General features: G+C 42.4%; 1 protein-coding gene across 1 annotated transcript; it reads right to left on the minus strand.

Annotated features, from left to right (window-relative positions):
* Window positions 1-6258: 6258 nt before the first annotated feature.
* Window positions 6259-12252, minus strand: LOC129839232 (uncharacterized). The gene is made up of 5 exons (XM_055906544.1): window positions 12133-12252; window positions 9710-10027; window positions 8008-8014; window positions 7746-7914; window positions 6259-7445 (listed from the first exon to the last, which is right to left on the minus strand). The coding sequence occupies exons 1-5, from the start codon at window positions 12170-12172 to the stop codon at window positions 6753-6755; spliced, it is 1227 nt and encodes a 408-aa protein (XP_055762519.1). The 5' UTR covers window positions 12173-12252; the 3' UTR covers window positions 6259-6752.
* Window positions 12253-12500: the final 248 nt, after the last annotated feature.

Genomic DNA, 12500 nt, shown 5'->3' on the forward strand with positions numbered 1-12500 from the left:
TAGATGACATCGCCGAAGTCGAGGATCGGTAGGATAGTCAGTTTTACTAGGGTAAGTTTGGCGGCGTGAGTGAAGGAGGCTTTGTTCCGGAATAGAAAGCCGACTCTAGATTTGATTTTGGATTGGAGATGTTTGATATGAGTCTGGAAGGAGAGTTTGCAGTCTAGCCAGACACCTAGGTACTTATAGATGTCCACATATTCTAGGTCGGAACCGTCCAGGGTGGTGATGCTAGTCGGGCGTGCGGGTGCAGGCAGCGAACGGTTGAAAAGCATGCATTTGGTTTTACTAGCGTTTAAGAGCAGTTGGAGGCCACGGAAGGAGTGTTGTATGGCATTGAAGCTCGTTTGGAGGTTAGATAGCACAGTGTCCAGGGAAGGGCCGGAAGTATACAGAATGGTGTCGTCTGCGTAGAGGTGGATCAGGGAATCGCCCGCAGCAAGAGCAACATCATTGATGTATACAGAGAAAAGAGTCGGCCCGAGAATTGAACCCTGTGGTACCCCCATAGAGACTGCCAGAGGACCGGACAACATGCCCTCCGATTTGACACACTGAACTCTGTCTGCAAAGTAGTTGGTGAACCAGGCAAGGCAGTCATTAGAAAAACCGAGGCTATTGAGTCTGCCGATAAGAATATGGTGATTGACAGAGTCGAAAGCCTTGGCCAGGTCGATGAAGAAGGCTGCACAGTAATGTCTTTTATCGATTGGCGGTTATGATATCGTTTAGTACCTTGAGCGTGGCTGAGGTGCACCCGTGACCGGCTCGGAAACCGGATTGCACAGCGGAGAAGGTACGGTGGGATTCGAGATGGTCAGTGATCTGTTTGTTGACTTGGCTTTCGAAGACCTTAGCAAGGCAGGGCAGGATGGATATAGGTCTGTAACAGTTTGGGTCCAGGGTGTCTCCCCCTTTGAAGAGGGGGATGACAGCGGCAGCTTTCCAATCCTTGGGGATCTCAGATGATACGAAGGAGAGGTTGAACAGGCTGGTAATAGGGAGTGCGACAATGGCGGCGGACAGTTTCAGAAATAGGGGGTCCAGATTGTCAAGCCCAGCTGATTTGTATGGGTCCAGGTTTTCCAGCTCTTTCAGAACATCTGCTATCTGGATATGGGTAAAGGAGAAGCTGGGGAGGCTTGGGTGAGTAGCAGCGGGGGGGGCGGGGCTGTTGGCCAAGGTTGGAGTCGCCAGGTGGAAGGCATGGCCAGCCATTGAGAAATGTTTGTTGAAGTTTTCGATTATCACGGACTTATCAGTGGTGACAGTGTTATCTAGCCTCAGTGCAGTGGGCAGCTGGGAGGAGGTGCTCTTGTTTTCCATGGACTTTACAGTATCCCAGAACTTTTTGGAGTTAGAGCTACAGGATGCAAATTTCTGCTTGAAAAAGCTGGCCTTTGCTTTCCTGACTGACTGCGTGTATTGGTTCCTGACTTCCCTGAACAGTTGCATATCGCGGGGGCTCTTCGATGCTATTGCAGTTCGCCACAGGATGTTTTTGTGCTGGTCGAGGGCAGTCAGGTCTGGAGTGAACCAAGGGCTATATCTGTTCTTGGTTCTGCATTTTTTGAACGGAGCATGCTTGTCTAATATGGTGAGGAAGTAACTTTTAAAGAATGACCAGGCATCCTCAACTGACGGGATGAGGTCAACAGGGTTAGGATTAAAACACAAGCCCAACAATATCCTTGACCTCTATTAGACAGGGTTGGGATTAAAACACAGGCTCAACAATATCCTGGACCTCTATTAGACAGGGTTGGGATTAAAACACAGGCTCAACAATATCCTAGACCTCTATTAAACAGGGTTAGGATTAAAACACAGGCTCAACAATATCATGGACCTCTATTAGACAGGGTTAGGATTAAAACACAAGCCCAACAATATCCTTGACCTCTATTAGACAGGGTTGGGATTAAAACACAGGCTCAACAATATCATGGACCTCTATTAGACAGGGTTAGGATTAAAACACAGGCTCAACAATATCCTGGACCTCTATAAAACAGGGTTAGGATTAACGGTCCCATTTTAAACTTTGTACCATTTATAAAGGCTATACATAAAGTCTTCACAAATAAAGGCGTCATAAGCACCACATAAATGCTTCACAAATTATCTATAAACTATGTGTCATACTCTATAAATGTGTGTTTAAATGGTGTATAAACATACATAGTGCATTATGAAAAATTTGGCAATTGACATTGGTTATGTCACCCTACTGTGGGAATTGTTATGTCACCCTACTATGGGAATGGTTATGTCACTTTACAGTGGGAATGGTTATGTCACTTAACAGTGGAAATGGTTATGTCACCCTACTGTGGGACTGGTTATGTCACCCTACTGTGGGACTGGTTATGTCACCCTACTGTGGGAATTGTTATGTCACCCTACTATGGGAATGGTTATGTCACTTTACAGCGGGAATGGTTATGTCACTTAACAGTGGAAATGGTTATGTCACCCTACTATGGGACTGGTTATGTCACCCTACTATGGGACTGGTTATGTCACCCTACTACGGGACTGGTTATGTCACCCTACTGTGGGACTGGTTATGTCACCCTACTACGGGAATGGTTATGTCACCCTACTGTGGGACTGGTTATGTCACCCTGCTATGGGACTGGTTATGTCACCCAACAGTGGGAATGGTTATGTCACCCTTCTATGGGACTGGTTATGTCATCCAACAGTGTGTCACGCCCTGACCATAGTTTGCTTTGTATGTTTCTATGTTTTGTTTGGTCAGGGTGTGATGTGGGCGGGCATTCTATGTTTTTTGTCTAGGTTGTCTGTTTCTATGTGTTTGGCCTAATATGGTTCTCAATCAGAGGCAGGTGTCAGTCGTTGTCTCTGATTGGGAGCCATATTTAGGTAGCCTGTTTGTCATTGTGTGTTGTGTGTGATTGTTTCCTGTGTCTGTGTTTTTCACCATACGGGACTGTTTCGTTTTCGTTTTGTATTTCACGTTGCTATTTTGTATTTCTTAGTGTTCAGTTATTAAATTGAATATGGACACTTACCACGCTGCGTATTGGTCCGACCTCTCTTACTCCTCTTCAGACGATGAGGAGGAACACCGTTACACAGTGGGAATGGTTTTGCCACCCAACAGTGGGAATTGTTACGTCACCCTACTAAGGGACTGGTTATGACACTTTACAGTGGGAATGGTTATGTCACCCTACCATGGGACTGGTTATGTCACTTTACAGTGGGAATGGTTATGTCACCCTACTGTGAGAATGGTTATGTCACCCAACAGTGGAAATGGTTACGTCACCCAACAGTGGGAATTGTTATGTCACCATGCTGTGAGAATGGTTATGTCACCCTACTGTGAGAATGGTTATGTCGCTCTACAGTGGAAATGGTTATGTCACCCTACTGTGAGAATGGTTATGTCGCTCTACAGTGGAAATGGTTATGTCACCCTACTGTGAGAATGGTTATGTCACCCTACTGTGAGAATGGTTATGTCACCCTACTGTGAGAATGGTTATGTCACCCTACTGTGAGAATGGTTATGTCACCCAACAGTGGGAATGGTTATGTCACCCTACTGTGAGAATGGTTATGTCGCTCTACAGTGGAAATGGTTATGTCACCCTACTGTGAGAATGGTTATGTCACCCAACAGTGGGAATGGTTATGTCACCATACAGTGGGAATGGTTATATCACCCTATATTGGGAATAAATATGTCACCCTACTGTGGGAATGGTTATGTCACCCTACTGTGGGAATGGTTATGTCACCCAACAGTGAGAATGGTTATATCACCCTATATTGGGAATGGTTATGTCACCCTACTATGGGAATGGTTATGTCACCCTACAGGTGGAATGGTTGTGTCACCCTACTGTGGGAATGGTTATGTCACCTTACAGAGGGAATGGTTTTGTCACCCTACTATGGGAATGGTTATGTCACCCTACTTTTGGAATGGTTATGTCACCCTACTATGGGAATGGTTATGTCACCATACTGTGGGAATGGTTATGTCACCCAACACTGGGAATGGTTATGTCACCCTACTTTGGGAATGATTATGTCACCCTGCTATAGGAATGGTTATGTCACCTTACAAAGGGAATGGTTATGTCACCCTACTATGGGAATGTTTATGTCACCCAACTTTGGGAATGATTATGTCACCCTGCTATAGGAATGGTTATGTCACCTTACAAAGGGAATGGTTATGTCACCCTACTATGGGAATGTTTATGTTACCCAACTTTGGGAATGGCTATGTCACCCAACAGTTGAAATGTTTATTTCGCTCTACAGTGGGAATGGTTTTGTCACCCCACATTTGCAATTGTTATGTCACCCTACTAGTGGAAAGGTTATGTCAGCCTTCAGTGGGAATGGTTATGTCACCCTACTTTTACACACCATTTATAAAGTATGACATAAGGTTATACATAATTTATGGAGAGATTCTGATGCCTTTTTGTAGTGCTTATGAAGCCTTTATGTGTTCTATATGAAGCCTTTACAAGGGGTACTTTGTGGGACAGATTAACCAATGAAACACAGCGATAAAGTGAGTACCTGGTGTAACATGCAGTTGAATCTCACTGACATAATAAACTAATCCTGTTGCAATACCTTCACTACACCCTACACTACTCCTGTTACAGTACCTTCACTACACCCTACACTACTCCTGTTGCAATACCTTCACTACACCCTACACTACTCCTGTTACAGTACCTTCACTACACCCTACACTACTCCTGTTACAGTACCTTCACTACACCCTACACTACTCCTGTCACAGTACCTTCACTACACCCTACACTACTCCTGTTACAGTACCTTCACTACACCCTACACTACTCCTGTTACAGTACCTTCACTACACCCTACTCTACTCCTGTTACAGTACCTTCACTACAACTTACACTACTCCTGTTACAGTGCCTTCACTACACCCTACACTACTCCTGTTACAGTACCTTCACTACACCCTACACTACTCCTGTTACAGTACCTTCACTGCACCCTACACTACTCCTGTTACAGTACCTTCACTACACCCTACACTACTCCTGTTACAGTACCTTCACTACACCCTACACTACTCCTGTTACAGTACCTTCACTACACCCTACACTACTCCTGTCACAGTACCTTCACTACACCCTACACTACTCCTGTTACAGTACCTTCACTACACCCTACACTACTCCTGTTACAGTACCTTCACTACACCCTACTCTACTCCTGTTACAGTACCTTCACTACAACTTACACTACTCCTGTTACAGTGCCTTCACTACACCCTACACTACTCCTGTTACAGTACCTTCACTACACCCTACACTACTCCTGTTACAGTACCTTCACTGCACCCTACACTACTCCTGTTACAGTACCTTCACTACACCCTACACTACTCCTGTTACAGTACCTTCACTACACCCTACACTACTCCTGTTACAGTACCTTCACTACACCCTACACTACTCCTGTTACAGTACCTTCACTACACCCTACACTACTCCTATTACAGTACCTTCACTACACCGTACACTACTCCTGTTACAGTACTTTCACTACACTCTACACTCTGATTTGTCATCCAAAGGGTCCCAGCTATAACATGTAGTGTTGTTTTGTTAGATAAAATCCTTCTTTATATCCCAAAAACTATCTTTAGTTGGCACCATCGATTTGAGTAATACACCCGTTCAACATGCAGAGAAAGTTTGTTTCAACAAGTAAAAATACATTTCAATATCCTCCTCAGACACCCTAAAATGTAATCAAACTATAATATTTCTTACGGAAAGAAGAATGTTCAATAGGAAACATAGGAAATAGGAAATTTTAGCAGGTGTGTCTTGTCTTCATGGCGCCCAAACACGAATTTCCAAGACTGTGTCCGTGTACTAAAACTGATATTTCTTATTCATTTTGGAAGTTACAAACCTGAAACCTTAAACATAGACTGCTGACACCCTGTGGAAGCCATAGGAATTGCACTACACCCCCTAGTAGTCGGACGCCGCTCTGGTCTGGTGGAAGTTGCTACTGAGTCCGCTCTCTCTGTGGCTTTTCAGTATGTATGTGTGTGTGTGCGTGTAACTCAGGTGGTTCTAGTCGAAACTCTTCCTCAACATGTCCAGACACAAACACACTGAAAAACACACACTACACACACACTCACACACATACACAAACACAAATACACATGCACACACTAATACTCCACATTCACACTGTTTTAAACATTTTGATGAGTTTTTATGAAATGCATTAAAAGGCACAGTTTATGTACATATACAATAGCTAAGTAAATCTCAAAGGTACAGCTGACTATTATGGTATTACTGTCTTCATTATTATAACAGCCAAAATGAAGGCAAAATTATATGACAAAACACAAAAACTTACAATAATGTTGGTTGACTTTCACAAAATCTGGAACTAAAAGTGATTTTGAAGTCAGATGTACATATTTTACATGTATTATATACAGTAAAACCACATGAGCTGTTTTAATACAAAATATCAAGGAGGATATGAAACAGGAAAGGGATTGTTTTCTTCATGTCATTCCAAGATGGCGGCTCTGTGGTGACAACCCTTCATCTCTCTACAGGGAGCTTCTCTTCATCCCAGATGTCACCTTGTTCTCTATAGAACACTGCCTTTGACCAGGGTCCAAATGGGGGAAGATAATAGGATGTCATTTCAGATGCATCTCTTGTAGAGATTATATACTACTACATTATTTTGGGTGGCTGGGCTGTAGAGTAGATGGTATCTTCTGGAGTGTCTTTAGAGAGGTCTACATCAGGGTATCTTGTAGATTCTACAGTATCTTTGGGTAGCTGGGCTGTAGAGCAGATGGCATCTTCTGGAGTGTCTTTAGAGAGGTCTACATCAGGGTATCTTGTAGATTCTACAGTATCTTTGGGTAGCTGGGCTGTAGAGCAGATGGCATCTTCTGGAGTGTCTTTAGAGAGGTCTACATCAGGGTATCTTGTAGATTCTACAGTATCTTTGGGTAGCTGGGCTGTAGAATAGATGGAATCATCCTGGGAACCACTGGCTGTTGCAGGTCTTGAAGAGACTCTCGAATCTTTGGGTAGATCCACACTGGAGTAGATGAGAGAAGCTGGTTGATCTGCAGTAGAATAGCTTGGATTTATATCATCTTTGTGGCAGCTAGCGTTAGCATAGATGTCACAGTGTGGGACACCGGTAGCATGGCCAGCAGGGTAGGTTGTAGAGACTTGACCAGCAGGGTAGGTTGTAGAGGGTTGGCCAGCAGGGTGGGTTGTTGAGGCTTGGCCAGCAGGGTAGGTTGTAGAGTTGGTAGGTGAGTTGATATTGGAGTTGACTGAAGAGATGACCACAGGGAGTGTGTCTGTCTGTCTGTCTGCCTCTCTGATCTCCTCATACACACAGTCAACCTGCATACAGAACCAATGACAATAGATACATGTTCAGATATGAAAAGAAGTGGAGCCCTCAACCATCAACATCATGTTAGCCACTGTCGATCTTCATGGAATGATAACAGACTACAGTAGGAACCCATTAGAGTCTGTAGACTCACACACTCAACCCTTAGATGTTTAGTTTACCACCTCCCTGTCTATCACCTCTACACTACACTCTATTATGGACACACACACACACACACACACACACACACACACACACACACACACACACACACACACACACACACACACCTTTGTATCTCTCACCTCTCCAGTAGGGTCAGGTTGTGTGTTGGAGGAGACTGGTGGTGGTGTTCTCCTGGTTCCTCTCCTCTGTCTGTAGAACAGGAGCAGGACCAGTCCTAACACTGTCACCATGACTACCAGACCAACACTGGTCCACACCATCATACCTGACCACAGACAGGAGGAGAGACTTTACAGAGTACTGTATATATCATAGATACCATCAGACCTGACCACAGACAGGAGGAGAGACTTTACAGAGTACTGTATATATTATAGATACCTCAGACCTGACCACAGACAGGAGGAGAGACTTTACAGAGTACTGTATATATCATAGATACCATCAGACCTGACCACAGACAGGAGGAGAGACTTTACAGAGTACTGTATATATCATAGATACCATCAGACCTGACTACAGACAGGAGGAGAGACTTTACAGAGTACTGTATATATCATAGATACCATCAGACCTGACCACATACAGGAGGAGAGACTTTACAGAGTACTGTATATATCATAGATACCATCAGACCTGACCACATACAGGAAGAGAGACTTTACAGAGTACTGTATATATCATAGATACCATCACACCTGACCACAGACAGGTGGAGAGACTTTACAGAGTACTGTATATATCATAGATACCATCAGACCTGACCACAGACAGGAGGAGAGACTTTACAGAGTCCTGTATATATCATAGATACCATCAGACCTGACCACATACAGGAGGAGAGACTTTACAGAGTCCTGTATATATCATAGATACCATCAGACCTGACCACAGACAGGAGAGACTTTACAGAGTCCTGTATATATCATAGATACCATCAGACCTGACCACAGACAGGAGAGACTTTACAGAGTACTGTATATATCATAGATACCATCACACCTGACCACAGACAGGAGGAAATACTTTATTAGAGTTAGAACATTTCAGAAACAATCTTCCATGTTTTCCAGTAATGACCAGAATAACTCAACCCGACGCTTTACAGTCTAAAGATATCATACTGATGGACAGTTACCAGGGTCCTCTGGTGGGTGGGTTGGTGGACTGGTGGATTGGTCAGTCAATAAGGTAAAGGAAGGTAGATTGATCAGTTGTTTGATTGGTCAATTGGTTGTTTATGTCTATTAGGTGACATAAAGACAGAAATACAAACTGACAAAAAGACAGACAGACAGACAGACAGACAGACAGACAGACAGAGAAGATGGATAATAAAGGTGTGATAAAGAGACTGACTAAGATAGTGATCATGGTAACCATAGCAACATAGTTCATAGTGTCAGCAGCAGCTCTCCACAAAACCTCAAATGTTGCATCACTTCCTGTGGGCCTCTGAGAGACACATCAACATTGCCTCAAATCTTCCCTGTGATAGATGTAAATGAGTTGTTAAATCTGACTTCTCGCTTCTGAGACTTCAGCCACCACTGAAATCAGTAGACATGATTCTGTCCTGCTCCACGAGGAGGAGAATCTAACGAGGTCAGAGAATAGGACATTTCAAATGTCTCTATTCCTTTGGAACTTTGGTGAGTGCAATGTTTGCTTTTTATTTTTGATTGTTTATTTCACTTTAGTTGATCTATTTGACTTGATTAGGCAACGTAAACATATGTTTCCCATGCCAATAAAGCCCTTTGAATTGAATTGAGAGAGAGAGAGAGAGATGTACTTGTAATGTCTAAGATGAGAGATGCATCATACCTGCTCTTGATGAAGAGTAATCACTGATATCTCCAGATGCCAGAAACGTTGTGGAGATTTTAGCGGATGTTGTAGAGAGGTTTGGGAGGGTTGTGGAGACATGGGGTCTGGAGGTGACAGGTGATGGTGTAGAAGTGGGAGGAGCTGTGAGTCAATAGAAAGTACAGATAAACACCAATACTGAAACAACTTCCTGTCAGGAAATAAGTCAGGAAGTGAATTACTAGATACCAATTTACATGGAGTGTTAACTTACCAAATATAACTGTGAGATGCACCTCTTGGTATGAATCTTTTATAGATCTGTCCACTCCACACCAGTAGGTCCCAGAGTCTGTCTTCATCAGGTTCTTGATGGTCACATAGAATACATCTCCCTTGTCTTCTATACTGTATCTATCTTGAGATACATTCTTGCTCCCCTTCGTTTTAACCAGAATGTCTCTATCAGAACATGTCCCCCTGCAGAAGTATTTGTTGTTGTTCGCTGCCAATGTGAACGAGCAGCCGAACATCACATGTCCTCCTACCACCCCCTTCACATTCATGACATCTGACTCCACAACACACAGAGCTGTCAAACAGAAACACACAGTACACAACTGATAACCTGAGAGATAAACTTTAACCCTGCTCAAATCTAACTTTAACCCTGCTCAAATCTAACTTTAACCCTGCTCAAATCTAACTTTAACCCTGCTCAAATCTAACTTTAACTCTGCTCAAATCTAACTTTAACCCTGCTCAAATCTAACTTTAACCCTGCTCAAATCGTACTTTAACCCTGCTCAAATCGTACTTTAACCCTGCTCAAATCTAATTTTAACCCTGCTCAAATCTAACTTTAACCCTGCTCAAATCTAAATTTAACCCTGCTCAAATCTTACTTTAACTCTGCTCAAATCTAACTTTAACCCTGCTCAAATCGTACTTTAACCCTGCTCAAATCTTAATTTAACCCTGCTCAAATCTAACTTTAACCCTGCTCAAATCTTACTTTAACTCTGCTCAAATCTAACTTTAACCCTGCTCAAATCTAACTTTAACCCTGCTCAAATCTAACTTTAACCCTGCTCAAATCTAACTTTAACCCTGCTCAAATCGTACTTTAACCCTGCTCAAATCTAATTTTAACCCTGCTCAAATCGTACTTTAACCCTGCTCAAATCTAACTTTAACCCTGCTCAAATCGTACTTTAACCCTGCTCAAATCTAATTTTAACCCTGCTCAAATCTAACTTTAACTCTGCTCAAATCTAACTTTAACCCTGCTCAAATCTAACTTTAACCCTGCTCAAATCTTACTTTAACCCTGCTCAAATCTTACTTTAACCCTGCTCAAATCTAACTTTAACCCTGCTCAAATCTTACTTTAACCCTGCTCAAATCTAACTTGAACCCTGCTCAAATCTTACTTTAACCCTGCTCAAATCTAACTTTAACTCTGCTCAAATCTAACTTTAACCCTGCTCAAATCTAACTTTAACCCTGCTCAAATCGTACTTTAACCCTGCTCAAATCTTACTTTAACCCTGCTCAAATCTAACTTTAACCCTGCTCAAATCTTACTTTAACCCTGCTCAAATCTTACTTTAACCCTGCTCAAATCTAACTTTAACCCTGCTCAAATCGTACTTTAACCCTGCTCAAATCTAATTTTAACCCTGCTCAAATCGTACTTTAACCCTGCTCAAATCTAACTTTAACCCTGCTCAAATCGTACTTTAACCCTGCTCAAATCTAATTTTAACCCTGCTCAAATCTAACTTTAACTCTGCTCAAATCTAACTTTAACCCTGCTCAAATCTAACTTTAACCCTGCTCAAATCTTACTTTAACCCTGCTCAAATCTTACTTTAACCCTGCTCAAATCTAACTTTAACCCTGCTCAAATCTTACTTTAACCCTGCTCAAATCTAACTTGAACCCTGCTCAAATCGTACTTTAACCCTGCTCAAGTCTAACTTTAACCCTGCTCAAATCGTACTTTAACCCTGCTCAAATCTAATTTTAACCCTGCTCAAATCTAACTTTAACTCTGCTCAAATCTAACTTTAACCCTGCTCAAATCTAACTTTAACCCTGCTCAAATCTTACTTTAACCCTGCTCAAATCTTACTTTAACCCTGCTCAAATCTAACTTTAACCCTGCTCAAATCTTACTTTAACCCTGCTCAAATCTAACTTGAACCCTGCTCAAATCTTACTTTAACCCTGCTCAAATCTAACTTTAACTCTGCTCAAATCTAACTTTAAACCTGCTCAAATCTAACTTTAACCCTGCTCAAATCTTACTTTAACCCTGCTCAAATCTTACTTTAACCCTGCTCAAATCTAACTTTAACCCTGCTCAAATCTTACTTTAACCCTGCTCAAATCTAACTTGAACCCTGCTCAAATCTTACTTTAACCCTGCTCAAATCTAACTTTAACTCTGCATAAAACCAGGTAAAATACCAAAATATCATATATTTGGAGTTCAGAACATTATCATAAGGTACATGTGAAAAACAAACTCAGAACTGTAAAACATTCTGGCTCCTTATAGACAAATACATATCCTATTTCTTATGTACTATATGATCCAGACAGTATTATGGAAACTGATACAGACAGACAGACAGACAGACAGACAGACAGACAGACAGACAGACAGACAGACAGACAGACAGAACTCACCTGAGAGGAGACAGCAGGAGACAACATGGAGAATCTTCATTCTGGACAGTTACTCCTCAGTTACTATACTGTTAAAGTTACTTTACTATCACAGTAGCTATACTGTTAAAGTTACTTTACTATCACAGTAGCTATACTGTTAAAGTTACTTTACTATACTATCGTATTGTACAGTTCCACAACAGATTCTATGTCAGTTATTCATTTGACAGCAGGGTGTTTCTGAAGTCTTCTTTCTTCCTCTGTAGAAAGCTCCTCCCTCCTCCCTCCTCTGACACCACACCCCACTCATCTCTCTGTATGTCAGAGAGATGGAGATAGTGATGAGGGCAACGGTGGTGGTGGAGGGGGTGGGCATTAGCCTACAT

Source organism: Salvelinus fontinalis, chromosome 40 (genome assembly GCF_029448725.1).
Source record: "Salvelinus fontinalis isolate EN_2023a chromosome 40, ASM2944872v1, whole genome shotgun sequence".
Classification (NCBI taxonomy): Eukaryota; Metazoa; Chordata; class Actinopteri; order Salmoniformes; family Salmonidae; genus Salvelinus; species Salvelinus fontinalis.

Bases quoted from the DNA above. Each gene is read 5' to 3' on its own strand.
- LOC129839232 (XM_055906544.1), bottom strand. From the start codon at position 12,172: ATGAAGATTCTCCATGTTGTCTCCTGCTGTCTCCTCTCAG. The intron at 10,028-12,132 runs GTGAGTTCTGTC...TCTGTTTGACAG, and splicing joins CTCCTGCTGTCTCCTCTCAG to CTCTGTGTGTTGTGGAGTCA. The intron at 7,446-7,745 runs GTGAGAGATACA...TTCTGTATGCAG, and splicing joins AACCTGACCCTACTGGAGAG to GTTGACTGTGTGTATGAGGA.